The sequence below is a fragment of the Chelonia mydas genome, chromosome 2 (assembly GCF_015237465.2).
Source record: "Chelonia mydas isolate rCheMyd1 chromosome 2, rCheMyd1.pri.v2, whole genome shotgun sequence".
In the NCBI taxonomy this organism is placed as follows: domain Eukaryota; kingdom Metazoa; phylum Chordata; order Testudines; family Cheloniidae; genus Chelonia; species Chelonia mydas.
The window spans coordinates 60,636,536-60,663,417 of NC_057850.1; the positions used below are offsets into that span (position 1 = coordinate 60,636,536).

The 26,882-nt window shown below is 38.6% G+C and overlaps 1 protein-coding gene across 10 annotated transcripts in view; it reads left to right on the plus strand.

The window, feature by feature from the left end:
- Nucleotides 1-26,882, plus strand: part of PDE7A (phosphodiesterase 7A) — a 138,947-nt gene that overhangs the window by 92,850 nt on the left and 19,215 nt on the right. For 7 of the 10 annotated variants that reach the window (XM_037892514.2, XM_043539563.1, XM_037892519.1 and 4 more), the window contains 3 exons: nucleotides 2,274-2,357; nucleotides 19,514-19,665; nucleotides 21,094-21,157. In XM_037892514.2, the coding sequence (XP_037748442.1) occupies nucleotides 2,274-2,357; nucleotides 19,514-19,665; nucleotides 21,094-21,157 (300 nt within the window). The remainder of the gene's footprint in view (nucleotides 1-2,273; nucleotides 2,358-19,513; nucleotides 19,666-21,093; nucleotides 21,158-26,882) is intronic. The other 3 variants (XM_037892516.2, XM_037892522.1, XM_037892523.1) reach the window with 1 other exon arrangement.

Sequence of the window (26,882 nt, forward strand, 5' to 3'; positions counted from 1 at the left end):
AGGGAAATGGTCATCAGGCAAGTATCCTTTGCTATAATCCTTTAACCTTGATGATCAGTTTAATAGTTAAACTATTCCTTCCTCTATATCTAGCCCATTTTGGTAGAATACAACAATGGAACCTGTAGGTTACTGAAATCTTCAAAGGAAAATTAAAAGTGACCTCCCCTGGTATGAAGTCTTCAAAATTTTCTACCATTCAAAGGCCATGGCTTCATAATGTTTGGGAGAAATATGGGCAATTGAATAGACTGGCTCAGCTGTCAAACTCCAGACCCTGGCAAGTGGGAACTCAAAACACAGTAGAAAATATTTTTTTAGGTTTCGCTGAGGCATGATACCCATTAGTTTCTGTTATTAACAGGAAACCCCAAGGAAGTCTTCAGGTGGTGTTTCTCTTGGAGCTCCTCCTACTATTTTCCTTTGCTTTCCCTTTTATTCTTGACGTGTTTTTTGGTACATGATGATGTGACTCAAGTTTGGCAGCTGTACTCTGCCTGAGAGTGGGGGACAGCACTGTCCTATTTGCCAGTTTCATATGAAAATATCAATGTACAATCTGAGTTCCCTCCCTCTTCTCCATCTTTTGACTTTTTCTCTCTAAAGTTTTTCTTTTACTAGACTTTTTTTTAGAAGTATTTCCTAAGGTCACATTACTTATCCAACGAATCACCAGTTCATGTGCCTCGCAGAAGAGTTCTGCAGTGCTGCCTCTGTATCTTCTAGAGAGTGGAATGAACCACCCTTTTAGCTGAACATGTTGGAGAGTCTTATAATTTGACATTGTCTTTGTTAGCCTGAGAGGTGAATATTGCTGCATGGGTGGTGGTGAGGTGAGCTTTCCTTTTGCTGAAACCTTCTACTAGCAGTTTCACAAAGGATTTTCAGACCTTTAAAAACATATACAAGGAAAGAATAACTTAAAACATTTCATACCCCTCAAGACTGTGTGAATATATAAATACTTCATTATAATACACAACTTGGATCCTCCTCATCTTTGTGGTACTCACACATTGTACCTCTCAAGATACAACTTATATAAAGTGCATTATTATATGTATTGCCAAACAGTAGTGTTTAAATATATAAAATTTCTGCAAAACTATCCATCATACATACTGTTGTATTACTATTCACAACGTTTTTGTATCTTCAGCTACAATGCTAATCTTAGTAAAGTGGTTTGCTACTTGGTTTAATAATGTGTTTAATTTAGTTCTGTGAATAAATTAGTTGGAGAAGCAGAGAGAGAGAGGTGAAACAATTTCAACACAGTAGAATGATGGCAGTTACTGGAATTTAAGTACCTACAGATTTTTCTTTAGTGCTCACAATTTTTTAAAATATAGTCTTTGTCATCCCCATTAAATCCCTAATTATGACTTATATGAAAACTGCTTTCTTTGGAGAGAGGACTGTTATATACATTCAGGATTTCATTAATAGAAATAGAGCAATTTTGAGAATGTTCTAATGTTTTAACATTGAGTTAGACTTGAGACAAACGTAATATTAAATTGATCTCATTTTTAAGAGCTAAAGGGATTTTTTAATTCAGGTGAATTCTCTTGTCTCAATGAATGAATTAATTACTTACACTGATCAGCTTTCAATTGGTAAAACACAAATGCAGAAATCAACTAATATGTTAAGAAATACAGTATAGTGTATTAAGTATAAACTTAATTGTTTAAGTTGCAGTAGCAAATACCTAGAAACATACTGATGCTTTAAAATTTTAATACTGCATTTTGGTATTTGAATAGGCTCTTTTGTAATGTTCAAACAGCTGAGCACAAGTAAGTAAATGCTAGCGGGAAAATGTTCTGTTATTTAATATGAGAACAGAGGGTAACTAGTTTGTTTGCTAAAAGCTACAATTTCTCGAAGTTGAATCTTTTGAACTATACAAATATTCCTGCTTCATGTGTAAACTGAGGGACAAATCAACTTTTAACATTCTTGTTTCCTGTCACATTAAGACACATTTTTTTATCATAATGGTGTAGCCAAATGTTTTTAATTTCATCTGAATGCTTTTGGCCACATATGTTTAGGCAGGAAAGAAGTTGAGAAAAAGCATGCAGTTGCATGTTTAACAAATCTTCACACTTTGTTTTGAAACTTCACCTCTAAAACAAAAAGCTTTGAATAGGTTTATTGTATAAATAACCCTACACCATTAAGTACATGACTTTTTATCCCTTGTTCAATTGCATTTTATCTCTGCTGCTCTTCCACTCTTATTTCACTCTTGACCCTATTTCTAGGAGATGTGCGAGTAAGAAGTCGGGCAGGATTTGAAACAGAAAGAAGAGGTTCTCATCCATACATTGATTTCCGTATTTTTCACTGTAAGTATTTGAAAGCAGATAAATGACAAATACCTGAAGGCTTCCATTAATTCTAACTTCTGGGCCTCTAAAAATTAATGCTATAAGCTGCTTATGTAACAAGAAACTATTCTTGAACTTTTCAGAAAAATCTTTCCACCACTTCATCCTTGTTATCCCAAAAATAGCACAGAAGAATCCCAATGCTCAATATTACTTTATATTCTGAAAAGTATAGTTTAAACTTACGAACACATCAAGACTAGACATAGGTTTTTGAATGAAGTGAGGTATCATCTTGTATCCAGCAATGGATGCACTTATTATTTGCTTGGAAGAGACAAGAAGAGTACTTTTCCAGCTTTTACAAAGAGTTAGATGGTTCTGGAAGTGGAGACCTTACATGTCGGATTAAAATGGAAAAGATCTGCAGTAGGTTTCGGTGTCCCTGAAAAGATCTTAATCTTCTGAAAGGCTCCATTAATTTAGCACATGCAGATAATGCTGAAGATGTGGATGGGAGGGAATCAAACCTAAAATGAAACTTAAAGCAGCATAAGAAAATAATGAGCTTAAACAATTTGTTTAATTGGAAATGTGTTAGGAAACATAATTAATCTTTAAAAAAAAAGTACTGTAAACTTCAGTCAGAATTTGACTTTTTTTTTTTCATTTTTCTTATGATTAAACATGCCAGCACTATGATACAAAAGGTGCAGCATCTACAAGATAGTCCAATGGTTAGAGCAGTGACCTAGGATGTGGGAGACCTAGGTTCAATTTGCTGCTCTGCCATAGACTTCCTGTATGACCTTGGGCAAGCCATTTAGCTTCTCTGTGCCTCAGTTCTCTTTGTGTAAAATGGGGATGATAATGATTCCCTATCTCATAGGGGTATTGTGAGGGTAATATGTTGAAAGATTATGAAGCATTTTGGGATCTACTGATAAAAACAGCTGTATAAGAAATAGTCATTATTATTTATTTTTATTCACTATGACATGAACATTCAGTGAATATGCAGGTAATTTAAATTTTAACTCTTTAAAAATCACTAATAAATTAAATGTACAAATATGAAAGGTCTTGTTACAAAGTATCCATGTACATTAGTGTGACAGATATCAATACAGCTCTGTGAATATATTTAAGTGCAATGGGAGAAGGTGGAAAAAATCTTCTGTTGGCTCTAATTAAAATGTGGCTGTTATAATGCTTAAATGAGAGTGGCAGAAAAGAAAACCCCAAATCTGTTCCAGTTATTCCCTCCATTCCACTAACGTATTTTTAAAGTAGGTCTAATTGGTGGTCTAAAACCCTTAAAACTAGTTATTGAAGTTACACAAAACAAGTGAGAAAACAAAGTTTGAAGAGTATGAGGTACTGAATTCTCCAGTGAAGGGGAATTTAGACTTTGTCACAAAAGCATTTCTTTTAAAAATTGGTAATCCTCCCGATGTTCAGCAAAATAAGACATTGCAGAAATAATATGCAATTTATTAATGTTAAATTTTAAAATACATTTTATGAATGCAAGTCATTGACATTCTTCACATTCTTATTGACAAATTGATACAAAGGGGGTACAGTTAAAAAAAACAACACTTCTGTCTGGCATTGCTATCTAGATTTATGTACGGTGCTTATCACTGTGTCATCAGTCTAATATTTGTCCATCAGACAAGTCATGCCTCTGTTCGCTCAGGCTGAGAACCCAACTTTTAGTAGCATTAAACTTGGTACCAAGAAATGTCTTGGCTACAACTTTTTCTTGAGCCAACTGTTGTGAGCTTTGTGTGCACAATTCCCCAGCCCTTCCTAGGAATGCAGGTGTGAGGCCAAAATGGGAAGGTGTACCTTGTTTCAGGCCCTGACCCCATGGAACAATTTTTTTCCCTATAATTCCCCTGCAAATGAGTGGATTCCAGCCCAGTTTTTCTTCACTTGTAATTCCGCCATGTATCAATTGAAAATAAATCCTTCCTTCTTTCCTCTCTGCAGTCCTGTTCAGGGTTTTTTCCCCACTCAGCCTCTTCAAGCAAAGGTGCATTGTACTCTTCAAGCAAAGTCTGGGGGAGACTAGCTTTGACCTCTTCTTCTTAGCCCCCTCATTTTCTTTCTCTGGTGATTCCAGGAGGATTTTGTAGGAAAAATATCTGTATTTAGTGTCACATGACAAAAACCCTGAACAATTTCCCCAATTGAATATAAACTGCCATTCAAGAGGAGAAGGCAAGCTTGCCATCTTTTTGCCTTGGGCAAATTTGAAGAGAATCCTTCCAGTCCATTCTTCTATAATAAAGATGTTTGAAAACAGGCTGTATTCTCTCTCCATCTGTTGCCATTAGGTCCCTTTATCACCCTCCTGAGAAGTTTCCTTCCATCCCCCCAAATCTGCATGTTTGATTTGACCTTTCATGGCCGAAGATGGACTTGGGTTCACATCCCGCTCAAAAACAGCCAATCTTTCCTTTAAAGAGACTATCCTGTTTTTAGCATCAATCTTCTGAGTCTGCTTAAACTGCAAGAATAAGTAGTGAGAAGAGCTTTTGACTTGGAAAGTACTCACATATATGGAATATAAGAGTTGCCAGACCTTTTCTAAAAGAGGATTTAGCAGAAGTAGAATTGAAGATGGTATTTCAGGTTAGGGCATAACATAGATTTCTGTATAGGCATCATAACAGTTCACAATTATTTTCCTTGTCATTCTTTATCCATCCAAATGTTTTTAGTTTCCTTTTTTCACAACTTCTGAATGTTGAGCTATCCACAATCACATTCAGGTCTTTTTCCTGAATAGTTAATCAGTTTAGAATGCAGCAGTATGTATGACCGAATTATTCTTTCAAGGTTGTATTTGTCAACATTGAATTTGAACTGCCAGTTTGAGTTGCCGATTCAACTAGCTGCATTAGGCCTCTCTGAAGTTCCTCATCTTCTCTTGCATTAACTAACCTACATTTTGTCATCTGCAAATTTTGCCATTATCATTACTTACTTACTTTTTTCCATATCATATTAAATAATTACACTGGTCCTAGTTCAGAATTTTGGATCATCCCACTCTTAATCCTTTGCCATAAAGACCTTTTATTGCTGCTTTGTTTTTTCTCTTAAGCAGTTTGTTCTGTGACAGTACTTCCTGTGATAACTTATGTTCCTTTGGTAGTCTTTTGTGAAAAATTTTATTTGAACTTCAAAACAAGCCTTTTAACAAATTGTCAACTTGTTCTTTTACCTGTTCTTTTCTTGACAGGTTCAAAGAATTCAAACAGTTTTAGAGGCACAATTTTCCTGTAGCAAATTTGCTGTGGTTTACCCCATCAGAACATAATCATGTTTTATAATTCAACAGTTTATAATTGTTAGCATTTCAACAAGTTTGATCTGGTACTAAGGTAAAATTTATTGGCTGTAATTCTTGGGATCGCCTCTAGTTCCTCTTTAGAACAAGGAATAATAATAATAAAAAAAAAAGTACCACACTTGCTACTGATTGCACATTTTTCTTAGGAACTTAAAGAATGAAGTGGCGGAGATGCTAATTGATACACATGCCTATTACACCTGTACCTCTGCTGACATAAGAAACCCAGTCAGAAAAAGCCATCTGCAAGAACCTGTCAAAGTGCTTGGTGGAAGTTAATTTGTATGACATGTTCCAGGATTTTATTCTCCTTAAGTCCAGTTTATTAAGATCCTGCATTCTGGCACACACTACCCTATGGATTTTGCTTTGGTGTCCTGGTGACATTTTTTGAAGATCACACATATGTTACCTTTTCGGGTCCCGAATTCCTAGAAAAGATCCTTGTTTAGGACACCAGGTCTTGGGAAAGAGAACATCTCACTCTACCTTAGCTGCTGCTTCTTCATCTAGGCAAGAAGCCAACTTTCTATCATGACCCTCTGGAATCTGAGTTGAATGAGGTGAAACTAGCTTGATGTGACTATCCATCCCTAAAATGGATTTTCAGTGTCTGATAGATCTAATAGTTCCTGCATTGATTGCCCTTTGTCCATAACCATTAAGAGGCTTTCTGGGCTCCCAGACAACCTTAATTCTGTCCTTTAGCGACACCCTACAGTAACAGTATATATATATATTTTTTTACTTTAGTCTGTGTGATCCTAGGTTAGATTAAACTCACTTTTAAAGATACATTAGATTTTACCTTCTTTTTCCTCATGTTGTCACTGTAGGACCAAGTTAAGTTTGTTTGGATGCCCTAACTGTACATTTCCATACCTTAATGTGTTGGGATTTCTTTTACACTTCACTCTTAAATTTCTGGTTTTATAATGACGATATTTACACTATCCCAGTAATGTATTTTACGCTGTCAGCGTTAACTCATCAGTTAAGCTGGGCTCTAGATCATGTGTGACTGGAAGCGTAGGCACAGGCACAACCACCCGTTAAAAGTTGGAAGTTGCGGGGAGGAGAAGAGAACAGCAAAATGACTGCCTATCTTTCTGGAAAGTAGTCTTTTCCTTTAGTGTGCCTCATACGCTAAACCAGGGGCTCCCAAATTTTTTATTAAGGTAACCACCAACTGAATTTTGTTGTTGTGTAGTGCCCTTACGTATATGCACACTCTGTCCCTGCACTGCAAATCTAATATTTGCCCGGTGTGGAAGAGTAGATCCTGGGGTGGGAGCGGAGAATAGGAGGCTTGGAGAGCGAGTTCCCCCTGCATTGGAAGCTACTATCCCACAGGACTGGGCCCATCTTCCCACTCCATGTGTTGCCACCTGGTGCTTCGGGCCGCAGTGCCACTCAATTTGGCCTGGCTGCCCCACTGTCATGACTTTGCTTGACAGTCTTACAGAGCTACTAACTGTCCTTTTTGGTAAGAAGAAAGTCAGTTTAGATGGTCTTCAGAGGTTGTTATTGAAGTATTACTCTCTTTCCTTTAAGTAAAAACAAGACACTAAAACATGAAGGGAGGAAGAAAATAGTATTCTCTCTTGCTTTCTTGCTTGCAAAATAGCTGCTGGGAAATTGCAAGGCATAGCATGTGGCCATATCAGGCACTCAGACATCTGGCGAACTCTGTTTAAGGCATTGTTTTTAGTTTTCCTTTCTGGTCATAGGTTCATAGCAGAGTTGCAAAAGGCGGATTTGTCTTGGACAGCTAAAACAGATTTCTTCAGAGTCAGAAGGCATAAAAAGAAGATGGGAAAGAGGAGAAACAAGGTGGTAAAGGAAAATGGAGCATGAGGGAGGAGGTGACAACAGTAACACAAGGTTCACATCTTTGGTATTTGATCAGGATTTAGTCAAACCTGATGGAGGTGACGGTGTAATCTGGCTCATTCTCTTTGCCCTGGTCTGATGAAGGCATCTTTCAGGATCAGGATGATGAAGGCCCAATGGTTTGATGGCAGATTCCAACGATGTAGCAGATACAGGACGTGTCTCCAGCCATGATGGTGAAGCCGAACTCCTTTCGGTCCACCTGCTGAGCTGTACCCCCAGATAAGCAATGCCCAGAAAGGGGTGGCAACATCATTCTATTAAAAATTAAGCAATCTAAACTCATCTTTAGTGTTTTCAATTATAAACATCACCTGTCTTTTCTAAACTCTTAGTTTATGTCAATCTGTGATGTTACTAGGAGACTTTTTAAACTTTATAAAAGTAAGCAAATGGGAAAAAAAACTGGTACAAACAGATAGGCCTTTGCACAACATGCCCCAATTAATCTCTCCTATCCTCAAAGATGAGATAAGGTGCATCAAACACAGATAAGAGAACCTTGGAACCCCTCTTTATTGGAGAAAATGGAAGAGTGAATGAGCCAAACCTTTTAGGAATAAGTCAACTTGCATGTAGGTGCCCCATTAAGAAGTTAGGGTAAAATTCACAATCAGTGTGGTCACACAGGAAGATCTCTGAGTGATCAAAAGGTTATGCTAACGTTTTATTTTCCCAATAAAAGTACTGAAAGGGTGCAGAAGAGTAAAAATCTTGCATTCAAGAGACTTTGTAGGTAACTGTCTTTTGTTGAAAGAGCCAGTCGGGTTGTGTCCCATATAGTAATCCAGAATTGGATTATGAAGATTTGAAATAAATAAGGTAAAGTTCACGTTCCCTCTTTTAAGGGAAGATTTCTTGACTCTTGCTCCATGGAGCTTGTGGATGGAGTGATACATGTCATAAAATCTAATTAATCTTCTAAGTTTTGAACACCACCTCTGCACAGTCCTATCCTAACGAAGCCAGCAAAAATAGTTAGAACTAATATAATATCCCTGACGTAGTTAATTGGCAGCTTCTACCTTGAGATCTTTTTTAGAACATAAAACTTTTTTGAGATTCTTCTAATGTCAGATATTCTGCTCCTTTTGCTGGGTATCTTCCTAGGAACCTGTTTTGGAATGCAAAAAGAAAAGGAGTACTTGTGGCACCTTAGAGACTAACCAATTTATTTGAGCATAAGCTTTCGTGAGCTACAGCTCACTTCATCGGATGCATTTTGGAATGGGTCTCCTTCTTTCCACCCCCCACCCCCCCCCCAAAAAAAAAAAAAAGTGAGCATATACGCTCTTCAGCAGAGCCTATACTTTGTTAGACTTTTTATTATAAGACCTAGAGTTAGTTCTGTGGGCCTATCATTGAAGTTAATTAAACTGGCTCTTCTAGTAGAGGATATGCCCACAATCTAACTTCATTTCCTTTCCTTTGAACCTTTGAGATCTCTTCCCCATTGCTGATTTATTCTGAAAGCCATTTTCCTGATGGCCTTCACTTTGGCTGTAAGCATGGTTTTTCTCACCTCCTACTCCTTAGTTGGTGTTTCATAATGAGAAGTTTATGCAGTTATTAAGACTATGTCCTCCTTCCCTGTCAACTATGATATGGACCTTAGTTCTGTTGCCATCTGCAAAAAACAACAACAACAAAAGGCAAAATAAAGGACTTGTGTTATCTTCAGGGCTCTATAGTTCTACTTTTATAGGACTAAAAAGTTCCAGGACACTCAGGAACTTTTCTCTGAACTTTTGCCAAGAAAAAGCCTTCCAAACCATTGTCCAGTGCATCAGGAAAAGAAGAAGCTTGCCTAGCCAGAGGGCTTGCCCAACCTGTGTGTTTGTCTTTTGTTTGACTAAAGCAGCTGTATCCTCTGGGTATAGCGGGGAGAGGCTCCAGCTGCTGACATTTAGGACAGCCCCCTTGGTTGGTCTTATGCTTTCTGGTTGTATTAATCCAAAATTACCGTTTCAGCTGCAGTTGCTTCCATGCATCTAGTTCTCAGAATGCTATATTGGTCTAGACTTTTGCCTTGTCAGTGGATGGTGTATGTCTGGGAAGATACACAGTTATAGGATTGCTAGTTAGATCTTATGTTGTGAATTGTTGCACTGAAGGTTGATTCTAATTTTCATTTCTCCAGTTTTATATCTGTCGTGGTCTCTTTGGCATAAATAAACGGGTGGAGCAGTCAGAGTTTAGTAGATATCACTATGGTAAGGATAGGGTCATCTAGAGAACTTTTTATTCAGTTACTGTTTTAACCAACTTTGTTAATGTATTAAGTGTCTAGCACACTTTGGGTTGATATACAATCAATTCCCGTTGGAGAGTTGGCATTTAATTTACAGTGAAGAGGTACAATCCCTATGTTGTGAATCAGTTACCTTGTGCAACCCTTACTTGTTTTATCCTCCTGTTACCTCTTATCGTTTACTTAGCTTGTATGCTCTTTGGGGTAGAGGGCCATCCTTTTGTGTTGTTGGTATCTAACAGTGATCCTTGAATTGGGACCTCTCAGCACTACCTCTGTATAAACAGTTATACTGAGATGTAGGAAATCAACGTTGGTAAATATTTATTTTTTCTTTTTGATCCAGCTCAAACCGCACAAACCTATGTTAGTCATATTAGTACTTCATCTGTGACGGAACAATTTTCCGCATTGTTCACTTTTTAAAAAAAGAACATTTCTATCCTTTCAGTTTCTGTGCTGTAAACAAAAGTGAACATCAAAAGTGGGATGACAGGTGAAGGTCTTTTTATAGTCATACCAGTACAGCTAAAAATATTAAAGATAGTGGTAATCCTTTATCTTTTAATCTTTTAGCAATAATGTTAAAAATGTTATTTGTTCTTTAAGTAATGTGAAAAAATTCCAATGTGACATTTACATATTGAACATATATAAAAATATATTTAAAAGTGCTCTGTGCGCCAGTATAATCAAAAAGGCAATTTTGGGTTTCCAGGAATTGCTAAATAACAAAGAATATTTTAATCCTTTAGTTTACTATGTTTGGTTTTGAGATGGTAATGATGAATTTCCTAATGTCTTTGATCAGACTGGATTGGTGATCGGGATATGTTGATAACAGAAATCTGTCTAGTCGACTGTAGTAAAATGGTAAACTCTTATATTTAAATTCTGGTAATAAAATTGTAAAGTTACCTTTATTCCAAAACACTTTCTAAAGAAGTTTGAAATTCGCCTGTGAAACAGTGTGCTCTTTTCAAATATGATACCTGTGTATTAATCAGAAAGTTTGTGGTGTTCTCCTGAGTTTTATAATAGTGGTGGAGGGGTGTGTGTGGGTGAGAGAGAGAGAGAGAATTCATTCTTTCAAAAAATGAGTGGGGAGAGCACAGGTGTAGTTAAGGGCAGTGTTTGCTATTCACTATAAACCCTACATTTAAGAAATTAATATTTCTACCCCCAAAAAATCTTTCCAGTCTCCTTGATAGGATTTTCTTTGCAGATCCCGACTGTAGAAGCTGCAAGGCATTCTTTATAGGTCTTGGAATAACTTAAAGATAACTCTCGATAGCTACATGCTCTGATCCACGAATATGAACATTCCAGCTGTTCCTCTGTCTGTTGGTGACAACAGTCTCTGTAAGATTCCAAGTTAAGCATTTAATTTTAGGATTTTATTTTATAGTCTGGGAGCAACATGTACAAGCTAGTGATAGAAAGGTCAGGGAGGTGTCATTTGATTTGTGAAAATCTACAGAATCATAATTGAAATGATGTCACCCTCTGTGGCGTGACAGTGAGGACTCGCTTCCCCCTTGCTGCTCCAGTTCCAGGTCCTCCGATTGGTGGAAATCTTGATTGTACAGTGTCATCGGAACAGTTTAGTTTGGTATCAGTCGAAAGTCCTTTCTCTTGTGAACACAACGGTATCAAACATGACAAAGCTAGAATCATTATGTAGGTACATATTCAAGAAAATGTTTAAAAATCAATGTTTTTAAATTCTACTTTAACACAGGGATGCACTGCTTACATAAAAGACATCTATCTTTGGTAATCTTAAGGAATTGAGCCTTGACATGTGGGACTGAAAACATTTATTAATCAATGTCATCATCAGTATCCTCTCCATCTAGGGCACCAATACTAAGACACATTGTCACACTGATCCTCATCCACACCGTACTCTCATATCTCCATCCCAGGCTGGCTGCTGTTCAAATGTTTGCAGGATGGTGAGCATCTGGTCTTTGCATATGAGCATTTAATTAGTTGAAGGACTGATTCGAGAGCACGTGATGTTTCACACACAACTGGTGTGATCAGTCCATCCTCCAAGATCTGTTCATACCTGATAAGGGAGGGTAGTTTTGGATTTGCTAAATCATCTAGAGCCATTCCATTGCTTGATAATTTGCCCTCTTGATAGCCGGTATATATACACCCTTTGTTACTGGCAGTTTTTCTCTTTTTTTATCTGCTTCTTGGAAAACCCCTACCAATGTAACTCTGCAATTGCCATAATGTTGGTCTTCAGATGGTAAACTCAGCATGTGAATGCCTCCAGGGCATTTATGATCTCATCAGTGATGGTGTCAGACATTCGGAGCACCTTCAGAGTGAGAGAGTCTTTGGAGGCTGAATCAAATACTTTCCAGTAAGATAATTTGGTCTTTCCAGCCAACCTTTCAGTAGGGTCACACTCTGAGAGAGCTTGGAAACCTGGCAATGTGGTGACTAATGGTCCAGTGACAGGAACACATTCCTGAGAGATAAACAGCTATTCTATTCCCAGCAGCAGGCACAAAACCAGAATTTTGCAGATGTCTTTGGTAGTGTCTCACAGAGGGCATTGGAACATCTGTGTCTTGTGCAAAAATATGGAGTTTAGTAGCATCTCTGTGCCATTGATGGCATGCAAGATAATTTTAGGGCTTGTCTATACTTGCAGCTAAATTGGCACTGCTGCTATCTGTGCAGTGGTATAGATTTAGCGGGTCTGGTGAGGACCTGCTAAGTTGATGGGAGAGCTCACTCTCTTCGACGTCTGTATTCCACCTTCCCGAGAGGCGGAAGGTAAGTCGGCAGGAGAGCATCTCCTATCGACACAGTGTGGTGTTGACACTGCTTTAAGTCGACCTAAAGTATGTCGACTTCAGTTACGTAATTTACATAACTGAAGTAGCGTAGCTTAGGTTGATATGAAGCTTTAGTGTAGACCAGCCCTTAGTGTCAGCCTTATCTTGGGAACTACAAAGAAACTCTGCCAAACAGTGTGAAGCAGCAACTTCATTGTGCCACGTGATGAAATTCTTAAAGCAATTCTCCACATACTGGAGCATTTTTTCCAGAAGGTATGTGATTAACTTGTCCTTTTGTGCGAGTATGAGACAGTAGCTTCTTCACTGGGACATCAACACGTTCTTCCGCTTTTTAGAACACCTTGTCTTTTCCAGATTTTAAGGTATGCACTATTATTCATTTTTGTGGATAAATTGCTAAAAACAGTGTCCATATTTCAGTTCGTCTTCCATAAGTGCTCTGAGCCTTTCTGCTAAGCATTTGTTCCTTTTCAATTCCATTTAAAGCACATATCTCTCTGTACTTAGCCTCTGCATCAGTCATTGCCGTCACTTTCCTATCCATTAGCGCCTCTGAAAGGCAATTTATGAACTCCAGTTGAGTTGCAGTAGTAAAATCAGTATTAGTTTCTGTTGCTTTTTCCTTTTGATGCAACTCATCACATACATTCTTGGTGCATCTCTCAATGTGATATGTGGTGTTGTATGCATAGGTGTCTTTTGGGTCAATGCACCCACTTTACTTTCCATACAGTTCTCTCTAAGAGTGACTGCTTCATGCAGTTTTTCACTTGTCTGATGTGTTGAAACTGCACTTTATGGATGCCTTCAGGCTTCCGGCTTACCACAGAAGAAGCAGGTGTTCTCTAAATGCATGCCATGGGACCTACTGTAAGGCGAGTCTCTACCCCGGCTGGCCCTTGTCCCAGCATCTTCAGCTTTTTCCTGATGCTCATGTATTTCCTCTCCAATCTTGCCAAATTCAGTTTATGGGTGCACTTCTTATAGCATGTAAGGTGCCACTAGGCATTGTGTTTAACCAACTCCTCCATGGTGGTATTCTGAAAAGATTCAACTGCTAGCTGGTACTTTTTGCCTCCCCATTGATGCCTAAAAATGGTCAAGACAAAAGTAAAAATAAGGATTTTGTAATAATTACAAGTCCAAAGTATTTTATGTATGTTTTATATAACTATGTGCACACCATTTGCAGATGGATTCCAGTAATTTCTGCTGACATCTTAACCAGTGCCTCATTACAACTCTTGGCATAATAAACGAAGCTGATAATCAGTCCCACTGAACTGCTTCTTTTTTGCTGATGATGACAAATCAACTTGAAGCGCTCCTTCCATTGATATTAATCTGTAACACTTAAAAAAAATTAATTGGGTATCATGTTCTGAGCATTAACTGATAACACAGTACTGTCAGTCGAGGGCCGCAATTTAACCTTGTGAAGGCTACATTGTTGACATGCCTGTGTTAAAGTATAATTTGAAAAGTTGATTTTTAAACATTTTCTCTAATACATATCTATATAATTGGTCTAGGTTTGTTGTGTTTAGTACCATTGTGTTCATGGGAGAAAAGGCTTTTGAATTATACCCAACTCGACCCATTTCTGACAACATTGTATTATCAAAATTTCTACCAACTGGAGGACCTGGAGCTGTGAGCTTGGGCAGCAAATCTCTGCTGGCATGCCACAGAAGGTGACACCACTGAAATTATAGTTTGGTAGATTTTTATGAATCAACTGACACCTCCCTTACCTATCATTAACTTGCCCACTGAATTACACAAGTTCCCAGGTTGTTAATACTTTATTTTGATATTACCACTAAGTAACTTTTGATATAGCATTAACTTCTTCCCTCCTACGGTCCATAAATGCATCTCTTATTTTGTTATGGTAGTTGGTGGCTGTATAGGAGCCTGGATAAATAAATAGGTCCCAAAAGCACCTGGGTTTGATGGAGCAGCACAATGTGAGTAACAAACTAGAATGTGAAGTTATTTTAAAATATCTCGAAAACTTAAAGGTGTTCAGTTCCTGTGGTTTTGGTTCCCTGAGCAAGAGGTCAACAGGACACAAAAATTAAGGTAATCTTGGTTTCCTTGTCTGGTCAGTGTTTGACATCTGAGGGCTCTGAAACAATACATCCGACAGTAGGACCCACTTCTTTCTTTAAAGACAACCAGGTTCAATATTTGTAAAAAATTATTTCCTCATGTAAAACACTGTTTAATACATTTTTTAATGCAGTCATAAGGGAGCTTAAAGCAATGCACCCCTAAAGATACTGATATTCAAAAATGCTGAAACTGAAGACATGGGTATTGTGGATTGGATATATTAAATTGTGATTGTGCAGATGCTTTGATCTGAACATCTTGTCTAATGTATCCCTTCATGTTCAGTACCTGAAATTTTAACAAGAGGAAAAGAATAATATTTCAATGTCCCAACAAAGACAAATTTGTGGACATATGTCCAGAATTCCAAAATGCTGACTTTCTTCTAGCTCTTTGCATCATCTAATGTAGATACTTCTGTTTAACAAAAGGGTGTGTGTACGTACATACTAAAATTTAATTGAGCAGAGCAGTATTTTTTTGAAACAAGTCTTTCTCCCTTCCCTGTTGATATTGTTCCCATTAAGATGTTTATGAAACAAAAGTAAGTGAAGTATTGAATATCTCAAAGAAAACAGTGAACAGGGAACAATCTTGAAATATGATCAACCTTGGATATAAGACTTCTTTAATAAAAGTAACTGTGAGGGGAAGACCTAAGTAGACAGGAAGAAACGTGGCATACTGGCAAATTCACCAGTACATGGAACAAAGGCCCACAACCTGGGAGTCATTTCTGACACTTTCCTTTCCCTTGCTCCACACATCCAGGCCATTTCCAATCCTGTAGCCTTTTTCTTTCCACATCTCCAAGACCCATTCTTTTCCTTCCATTCAGACATCTAAATCTCTCATTCACTGCCTCATACCTGCCTTGATTAATGCTCTATCCTCCTCTGTGGCCTCCATGGCATATGCAGTGCCCTCATTTAGTGCATACAAAATTTTGCTTTTTAAACTCCTGTTCCTTGTCTACTGGTTTGATCATGTAACTCCCTTCCTTGAATTTCTCCTTTTGGCAGCACATCCAATATTGTATTAAGTTTAAGCTTCTTGTAACCCCCTTCAAACCTGCTATTCTGTCCCTCCCTTCTTATCCATCTTTGCCAAGCATTGTATTGCCCCAGTCACCTCCAGCATTGCTACCAAGCTCACCTACCACTTTGCCAGACTTTTCACACAATCATCTCCTGGCTTTCCTCAAAGCTCTCTGTGTATTGTACAACCTCTTTGAGTTCATCCTGAAGGCCCCTAGTTTGCCCTCATTTAAGTCCTTTTTGGGGTATGTCAGTTTTGAGTCCAGGTCCCCGTTCTAGCTACAAACAAATCAATTCAACCCGGGTCAGCAAACACTCAGGACTCTGGTCCTAGGAACCTGTTAGGGGGCGGTGTGTAAGATCCTGAGTCCTGCTGTGATTTGCGTCCAAACGCTGTCATTTTGCAGTGTGGATGGAGGTCAAGCCGCAGATCTGCATCAGTGTCTGTAGCGCAGCATGGATACGTTATTACAGGTGTGAGACTCAGGTCCAGCAATTGTAAACATGGGCATACAGTGCACTGTGGTTTCTTAAGCCCAGGCTTGCAAACAGAATCCATGGGCCAGGGTTGCACAGACCTGGATTTAAAATGCAGTGTACAATACCCCCAAAGACCCATTTCTGCTGTGCTATCTTTAAATGAATCAAGTTATATGGAATTTAAAGGGTAGTACCTCATTTCCCTTACAGATAGCCAAATTGGCTTATGGTATGACAAGTGTCTTTGTTAACTGTAAATTCTATAGCCAGAACTATGTATGTTGATTAGGAATAATGTTTGAATTACTATACGTGATCTGAATTCTCAGCTTTTTGATGCATAGTATATGTTCTTTTACCAAGGACTATCCTGAAATTCCTGGATTTCGTATTTGAATTTGAGTACTTTTAAGATGGTTATTCTGTGTATATCGCATTCAAGTAAAAGTTGGAGAATTGGTGTTATGATAGGAGGATGATGAAGAAGGAGGGGAAAATTTCCCTTATCTGGAAGCTACCTTCCAATAATGGTAAAGGAGGTTTATTCCTCATGTACTAGCATTGCTTCAAGAGATGGGTTACAGGTCTGAGACACAAAATGTGGTGACAGGAAATTTGATTATTAGAAATATTGATAGGTTGATATGTGGTGACAAAGCCAACTGATGACTTGCCTACTGGATATGAAGATATTGGACATCTCTGCAAGCTTCTAGTGAATCCTGGGCAGCAAGTTGAGTAGTTGCAATATGTAGTGACTTAGGGGGATGTAGAAGGGAGGACCTGGAGTCTAAATTTACATTACTAGAAAAAAAAGTTTAGGTTCAAGGTTCTGCGGTAGCTATCTGAAATATTTCCAGTTCCATGTGCAGAAGTAGCTTTGAGGAATTCAAGTGTCTGGACTACAAAATTTTACCATGTCTGAAGAAGTTTTCCAACTTTGGAAGTTTAATCACAGTTACTTGATGCAATGATGAATGTCCTTAAACCTTCAATTTTGTCTGTTATCATGATTGTTAGCAACTGTTCAAATGTAATATTTTAGTGTATAGCAGGCCTAAGTGCATTGATAAGATGATGTAAAGAGGAAAGACATTGTGAAACTTATTGGAGAAGGGAGATCTGATACAAAAGCAATGGGCTCCCCCTTTTCCAAGACGGAACCAGACTGCTGAAACATAAAATTAATGAGGTTTAAAACTTAGATGGTAAGGAAGAAACTTCCCCATGCACAATTACTGAATAATCTATCTATTTGGAGGTTTCTTGTGCTTGCCTCTGAAACATCTAGTAGGTAAGACATGGTACTGTACTTGATAGATGACTAGTCTAAATCAGTATTGTACCTCCTATATTCTTAAACAGCATAATTTTAAAAAAGTAAAAGTAAAACAAGAAAAAGCTGTATTTTAAAAACCCCAAATGAATCATCTTTAAGGCCTTCATAATCAGAAGAAACAACACAGCTCAGTTGTGTTTTTTCCCTGCATGTTTTTAAAATCTCTGTTCTAGAATGTAAGGTGAAAAGAATGTTAGGTTCTGAATATCTGTTGGTCTGCTCACTCTCCTCTGCATCATGACAACTTTAAGAGGTGAAAAGATTTGATTCTCAGACAAATGTGTCTAAAGAGACAAATTACTTTTTAAAAAAGAGGAGCCAAAGATAGAGGATTGAAAGACATGTTTCACTAAGATCATATTTTTGTTTGGGAAAATATGTAACTTTTTTGTAATTTAAAATTCTTTATACTGTTTTGATTCTTAAAAAGTATTTACAAGGATCTGGCACTGGGTTTCAAAGCCACCATAACATATTTGATAAATCAAACTAAACAAGGGTGTATATGATCTTGTAACTTTCTTGGGCTTTAGTAGATTAATAAAATTGACTTTTTAAAGGGCCAGCTTCTACCTTCATTTACAAAATATTGTTAGAATGTTTGATTTTTTAAGAACAAATATTAATCTGCATTGTATCAGTGGTTTCTGAAATTAATCTGTCCACCCTTTGGCAAAGACAAAGATATAGATTGTAAATTTTGGTTCTTGCTGCTTTGTAGCCTATGTATTTTGGGAATAGGAGTGTTAACCCTGAGCTTCTTAAACATGTAATCATTTTATTGATCACTTCTCTGAGAAAAATGACAGTTTCAGTATAAGAATAGTCAACTTTTTCTTAATAGATGAAGCTGCCTGTAGAGGTTTTGTACAAAAGAAACTGAAGGCAGAATTTGACCTTTAAGGTTTAAGGATGAAAATATATAAATCATTTTAGAGAACTTAAGCCATACTTTGATCTTGAAGTTCCTGAAGTAAACCACCTGATATCCCTTTTTGGTACATTACACAGTGTAACTGCGGTTGAGGATGAGCAAAAATCAGTTGCTTTACTAAAAGTTATGTTCTAATAAAGGTGGAGTAGAATTCTTGGGCAGTATTTTGGATTGTTCTCTGAAAACAGGCTAAGAATGGTCTCTCTATAGGTTTCATTGTGTTCTGATATGGTACTTTGTTCATATTTTCACTGAGAACATCCCAGGAATAAGTAGAAATTTGGGTGCTTGTTTGGAAAAATTATTTGTTCTGGGTAACATTTCTCAAAAGCACCTAAGTCGCAGATGCTTTTGAAAAATTAACACAATTTCTAATTATAGGGTCAGAAAGTCTCAAGGTTTTAGTTCTTGTTGTATGTTATTTTTGGACACTCATGGCTTCTTCATATAATGTCATTGAAATCATATCCCACTGCATGGCTCTTTACATAGTTCAGTTCCTAGTGTGCAAGTATCTTATAAATGGTTGGTGGCAGTCATTACGTATTTGCACTTGTTGTTTTTGGAAAACATTGTCATTTGCAACACTGTTTTGTGATGGTCCATTTTCAATAGGTCTGCTGTCTAACCTGACAGTGCTGGTGCAACATGTGGTTATTCTTCAGTGTTCCTTAGAATACATTGTATTTTTAGTTAAAAGACATATGACCAGCATAGAGATTATAGATCTATTTCTCTTTACAGTAAGCTTAAATAGGAAACATTTGGTCTGAAACATAGCTCAGGGACTACTTAGTTGATGAGGATGTAGCTATTCTAGATGCAACTGTACTTCATCTAATACCGAACACTGGTAAAATATAGTTATAATATTTTTACACAGATTTTTCTCTTATTTTAAGAAAGACTTTATTTTCTTGTGTTTTCTAGCAAATTCTGAAATTGAAGTGTCTGTGTCTGCAAGGAATATCCGAAGATTACTTAGTTTCCAGCGGTACTTGAGATCGTCTCGTTTCTTCCGTGGTATTACTGTTCCAAATTCATCAAACATTTTAGATGATGATTATAATGGACAAGCAAAGGTGTGTTTTTAAAAATTGTTCCTAATTTTTTATAAGGAAAATTTGAATGCTTTATAACAATACAAATATCTTCCATACTGTAACAGTATATAAACAGATATGTGCAAATAAATGTGAGCTTATACTGAGTGTGTACTGTGTCCAAAAAAACCACAACCCAAATAATTTTGCTTCAGGATTATGCAATTTAGCCTGTAAAACCAAAACCAAACCAACCAAACAAACGAAAGAAAGAACGAAAAAAAATAACAGCATGGTAGATGAATCATAGGCAGTGAGGAAGAACAACCTCTGTGCTGGGAGATGCTAGTTTTTGAATATCCACATCTTATGAGGCATTTAATTTTTTGAGAACGACATCTGTTAATTCTCTGTTTATAAAAGCAGCAGATCATATCAAATGTGATTGAAATAACAATGGAGGTGGCTAAACTTTAATAGTGTCTTTTGTCAGATACAGTGTTCCAGACAAATATTTTTATGAAACAAACTAGATGCACGTCTGCATACAATGCATATTTATTATATACACAGCCTCTTAATCTATTGAGGTGAATGGAAACCCTTTTTATGTATTCTTTCATCATTAATGCAGTTTTTTTCATATTGACCTTTTTTCTGAAGTTAAGAACAAAAATGTTACTTGCGATGAAATGACTATTTTAACAAAATATCTTAGATTTCTGTTTTCTCTGTGCTACTTTAATGGGGGCTTTTTGCCTCTGAGAGTAATCATTTGGAGAGCTTTGTGTGGCTAATAATTTCTGCAGTGCAACTTTGTTGTCCCAAATCTGGATATATTGAAACCAATTCTGTCAGATTGCTCCTTTTGTCAAGCCCTTTTAAACATCAACAGTATTTATTTAATGTTGTCATCTTAAAAAAATAGAGCAGTAATTCTGATTCAGTGTGAAACTGGACTGCTCATTGGTTACCAAATAAAAGCTTATTATTCACATGTTGTAAATGAAATGAGCATAAGTTCTCTGTGTTAGGATTCATTTTAGAATTCACTCCAGTTTTGTTTAGGGAGGGACAGGAAAACTCTTGGATTATGCATTTTGGCTCAGATATGTACTGAAGTATCAATCTTGTGACCACTCTTCTTTTAAAACATTTTTCTCTCCCTTGTTTGACCGAAAGGGGAAAGAGCAAAGGTGACTGCCCAGTTCTGTCAAAAAGATATCTAATATTTGAGTTACAGTGATTTTATTTGTAACATTGACAAGTGTTAAACAGTTTGAAACAATATTAGCTAGAAAAACATTCAGACCAAAATGTGGTTTACAAGTGGTAAACCTTTAATCTGTTTTCAATAATAGATGTTAAAATCCACAGCTGGCTTAGAAAGCAATAGCTTTTTTTGTGGGCTATAATTTGATGCTAATCACATACTGAATGCAAATGTTTGTTTTTATTTGCTTTCAGTGTATGCTGGAGAAAGTTGGAAAATGGAATTTTGATATGTTTCTTTTTGATAGGCTAACAAATGGTAAGTTCACTTTTACTGCAGATATTCTTTTAAGCATGCTGTGCTGTTCTTAGGTAGGTTTCTTTCTACCATAAACTATCTATTAACATTTCACTTCATTTTCTGTGGGGAGGAATCGTACTTCTTGGTTATACTTTAAAAAGTACAAATTTATTATCCTAGTGTTGTGACTAATAAAAGGCTTTTGGATAGTTGGCACTTTTAGTTTGAAAGCCTAGACTATGTGACCTGAAATCTAGTCTTAGTTACATTGCAGTAGTATTACTACTTACATCACCATATCCTTGAGTTGGTGTAATAGACCCCCTCAAGTATTTGCTTCATAGCGTAATTATTCTTTTTCTTTATCAAAGATCTTTTAAAACGTTTGAAACTCAACACCTAAAATCTGTGCTGCTTAGTTATAGAAAGCCATTAGTGTATATGGATTATGTCCAATAGGTGAATTATGCCAAATATGTCTTTTCCCCTGAGGAATTTAGTGTAAAGTCAGAATAGTTACAGTATAATAGAATACAGTATAAAAAGCAGAACTGTGCATTATAGTCAGGAAACTTTATAGAAGAGATGGGGCTTTAGAAGGTTTTGAAGGAGAGTAGGATTTAGGCATCCATAAAGTGGGAGGCTGCTCTAGGTATAGGGGCACCATAGAAGAAAGAAAGAAAGAAATCAACAGTGGGCAAAGGAAATGGTTGGAATAGGTGAGTATACAGACTTCAGAGAGCAGAGAGGGTTGGTGGGGACTGTAGAAAAAGTTGATGGCAGAGAAAAGGTATATTGAAGTTATGGATAGCTTGGTAATTGGAGAGTAGACATGGAGCTTGATACAAAAGTAGTAAAACCAATGTAAGGAATCAGGTGGAGATAGGGTAGAGGTAGGGTAAGTTGTCAGTAGATTGGAGGAAAGCGAGATGGGCATGTGAGAAACCAGCAAGTAGGAGATTATGGTAGACAATAAAATGAAATTGTTAGAGCATGGATTAACATCTTGTTATACAAATGGAGAGAAAGGGATGAATTTTTAAAATATTGGAAAGGAATTGGTGGTGAGGGAATAGTTGGGGGAAAGAAGGATTGAAGATGACACAAGCTTTCATGTCTGGGAAATAGAAGGAAGGATAGTTGTGATGGTAACAATGATGAAGTAAAGGAGAAGAGGAGAAAGTTTTGGGGGAAAGATGAGCTCTTTCTTAATAATATTTTGTTGTGTTGGGACACCCTAGAGAAATGTGGAACTGGGTTGAAGAAGAATGGCTGGTAGTATATGGGACCACCAAAGAGAAATAGAATCAAAAAAAGGCCATGGGCAGCAATCTGAGGGACCTTGTTGACCTTGAAAAGAAACATTAAAGAATCAACCCAGCAAGGTCAGGGGCAACCCCCAAAGAACAGGATTCTGTCTTTCTTTTGTTGAAGGAAAGGTCTCGGCATCATATTTTATATTTTCATCTTGTGGAAGAAAATCAGTTTACTTTTTATCCATTCTTGTTATGGTTTCATTTGTCTCAAAAGTGAGTCTCATTAAGATAAGGAGCATGAGAGCTTTTTTACATGAGAAAGTTGCATGGGTGTAATTTAAGATGTGAATTTAAATAGATACAGTAACTCCTCACTTAACATTGTAGTTATGTTCCTGAAAAATGCTACTTTAAGCGAAATGATGTTAATCTAATCTAATCTGAAATCTAATTTCCCCATGAGAATTAATGTAAATAGGGGGGGTCAGGTTCCATGGAATTTTTTTTTGCCAGACAAAAGACTATATTTTAAATATATATATACACACACATATACACAGTGTAAGTTTTAATTAAACAATTTAATACACAGCAATGATGATTGTGAAGCTTGGCTGAGGTGGTGAAGTTGGAGGGTGGAAGAGGGTGGGATATTTCCCAGGCAATGCCTTGCTGCTAAATGATGAACTCACACTCGGCTGAGCCCTCAATGTGGCTCATTGTTGTTGTTAATGTAGCCTCACACTCTACAAGGCAGCATGAATGGAGAGAGGGAGAGACACGCACCGTGTGTGTGTGTGTGTGTGTATGTGTGTGTGTGAGAGAGAGACATGCATTGCCCCTTTAAGTATGCTGAACCCACTCTAAGAAGATTGCCTTTTTAAGTACATCAGCAAGTTGAGACTCCCTCCGTCCTGAGCCCTGTGGTGTTCCCCCCCCCCACAGCTCTGTGGAGATGGGGGTACAGGAGTGGAGGAGGGGGACACCTGACATTAGCACCCCTCTTTCCCCCTCCTCCCTCCTTGCACAGCAAGCAGGAAGCTCGCAGGAGCAGCTCCAAGGCAGAGGGCAGGAGCAGCACATGGTAGTGGGGGGAGGGACAGATGAACTGCTGGCAATTGATAGCCTGCTGGGCGGCTTCTGCACAGGGAACTTAGGGGAGTGGGGAGCTGATGGGGGGCTGCTGGTCCACGCTGGTTCCAAGCCCCCACCAGCTAGCTCCAGGGGGCTGCTTTTTCTGTAAGAAGTGGACAAAGCAGGTGGCTGCCAAACAACGTTATAAGGGAACATTGTGCAACTTTAAACGAGCATGTTCTCTAATTGATCAGCAACATAACAACGAAACATTAACTGGGACGACTTTAAGTGAGGAGTTACTGTATGGTTAATGTGGTACAAAAAGCTGTGGCTGTGTCTGCACTTGAGTTAGGTCAACATGGCTATATTGGTCAGAGGTGTGAAAAAACCACGTCCCTGACTGACATAGCTATGTCAACCTAACCCCCAATGTAGATGCAGCTGTGTTGAGAGAAGAATGCTTCCATCAACATAGCTAACTTTGGGGACATGCTATTCTTACACTGATGGAAAAAACACTTCCTTTGATATAGGCGAGGTATACATGCAAAAGTTAAATCAGCCCAGCTATATCACTCAGGGGTGTGAAAAATCCACATCCCTGAGTGATGTAGTTAATCCAGCCTAACCCCCAGTGAGGACAGTGATAGGTGGACAAAAGAATTCTTACATCAACCTAGCTACTCCCTCTTGGGGAGGTGGATTAATTACAGCAATGGGAGAATCCCTCCCATCGCTGTAGTGTCTACAATGAAGCACTACAGCAGCCCAGCTGCAGCTGTGCCAGTGTTATGTTTGAGGTGTAAACTAGTCAATAGACTATGGGGTTCTGTCAGCGTAGCTACACAGACATAGCTATGCTGATATGTAGATGCACACTATGTGATACTCTTACTTTGCTATAAGAATGGCTTACTGCATCTTAGCTCAGAGGTGTGCAAACTACGGTGGCCCATGGGACCGTCCTGCCCAGCCCCTGAGCTCCTAGCCCAGGAGGCTCGCCCCCGGCCCCTCCCCTGCTGTTCCCTCCCCCGCAGCCTCAACTTACTGTGCCTCAGCGCAATGCTCTGGGTGGCGGGGCTGCGAGCTCCTGGGGAAGCACAGCTGCAGAGCCCGGCCTGACCCGGTGTTCCGTGCTGAGCGGTGGCTTGGCTGGCTCCAGTCGGGCGGTGCGGCTGTAGCGCTGCCAGCCACCGGTGCTCCAGGCAGTGCAGTAAGGGAGCAGGGGGGTATTGGATAGAGGGCAGGGGAGTTTGGGGGGTGGTCGGGGCGTGGATAGGGGTCGGGGCCATCAGAGGGCGGGGAACAGGGGGGTTGAATGGGGGCAGGGGTCCAGGGAGGGGACAGTCAGGAAAGAGAAGGGGGGTTGGATGGGGTGGTGGGGGGCAGTTAGGGTTAGGGGACAGTTAGGGGCGAGGGGTCCGGGGGTGGTCAGGGGACCGAGAGCAAGGGAGGTGGATGGGGCAGGGTTCCCAGGGGGGCCATCAGGGAACAGTGGGGGTTGGATGGGGCATGAGTCAGCGGGTGAGAAAAGGAGGTGGGGGGGTCGGATGGGGCGGGGGCCAGGCCATGCCTGGCTGTTTGGGGAGGCACAGCCTCCCCTAACCGGCCCTCCATACAGTTTCAGAAACCCGATGCGGCCCTCAGGCCGGAAAGTTTGCCCGCCCCTGTCTTAGCTTAAATCAGTTAGGAACAGGTTTTACGAAACTGAAACAAGACTTTTATATAGAAACAAGTGTGCACATAGCCTTTTTGGACCACTATATCAGTATCTGTGCAAAAGCAGATTCCGGTTATACCAATACTTTTTTGAGGAGACAAGCCCTAACTGTGCCCCCTATGTCTCATATGAACAGGATGGATTGATTTAGTGAATTTAAATTACTTTGATTTAAATCAGTCCACCCTGTTCACATGAGCCATAGGAGGCACAGCAAAGGCTTGTCTACTCAAAGTGATTTAAATAACTGATTTTTAGTTTTCACTTAAATTAGCAAACAGGAAACCTTGATTTAAATAGTCAGTTTTAACCTATTTTTTGCATTTGTACTTGTTAGTTATTTTTCTAAATTGGTGTAATTTGTTACTACTTTTTGCTAACCATTAGGCTGGTTATATCTACATATATTTGTCTAAGCAATTAGGGAGCTTAACATACAGTTATTCAGTCTTAATTTTTACATTTTATTACATTAGAAAATGGTGAATGATGTTATTTAATAGAAGTTTCATTTTTCACTTGTGATTTTGTGTCAAGCTGCATTTGGGTGGAAATTGGAAATCAATTAAAAATGCACAAAATAGCATTTTAGAATTGCTTTATTGAACTAATACAAACAATCAAATGGGCTGGATAAATTAGGAAAAAAGTAAGCTTATCAAAACATGTTTTTGTATTTAAAACTGATTAATTAAACAAAGGAAATGTTATCTGCAGTTAGTGAATTTAAATTATTGTTTCTGATGACCATGTCCTTAAGGGTTTTAGACCTAGTATATCTTACCTACTCACACCTAGTTCTTATTCATAGATTAGAAGAGGAAACCAAGCTTTTGTGGTTTTTCAACTCCCAATTAGTTTCTCAGCTTCAAATGAACTAGTTATTGAACTGAGTTGAATAACCTGAAATGAAGGAAATATTCTCTTTGCGCCTGCAAAAGAGGCTACTGCTATGAAAAGCTGGTTTAACACATCAATAAACTCTGGTTCTTCTTCTAGTGCTCGTTCATGTCCATGCCATTGTAGATGTGTGTACTTGCTACATGCTCCGGTGCTGGAAGTTTTTCCCTTGGGGGTATCCGTAGGGGACCGGCTCTGGCGCCCTCTGGAATGGCACCAGCATAAGAGGCGCCACAGGCTCCCCTCTCCCTAGTTCTTTCTTACTGCCAGTGATGGTGCTGAAACATCTCCTTGCCTCGGCAAGCATTCCTTCTCAACTGTGTCTAGTTGTGATTCTCTGTATATAGTTCTTAGGAAGTTTGTATAGTTTATTAGTACCCTTAGTTCATAAGTTAGAAATAGTTAGTTAGTCCCCTGTGAGACTTAGCCTAGGGATGGGGCATGCTCCGATCCCCGACTTCAAGCCTTACTTTGGAGCCCCCATACACGATATTCTACAACGACAATGACCAGCTGTGGCGCTATCCAGCTGTCCTGCCAAAGATGGTGTTGAACTTCCTTGTTAACCAGGATATCTTCCTCCTGGTGTTCTGTCTAGGGCTTAGGGGTCTTCAGCTGCCTTCCTGGTGCATGTTTCTATTCAGGACATCTGCAGGGCTGCAATGTGATCTTCGCTACACACGTTCACGATGCCATCACCCAGCAAGTCAGAGATGACGCTGGATTTGGCAGAACTGTGCTGCAATCGACACATCCATGAATTCCTACACACCTGGTGGTGCTGCTTGGG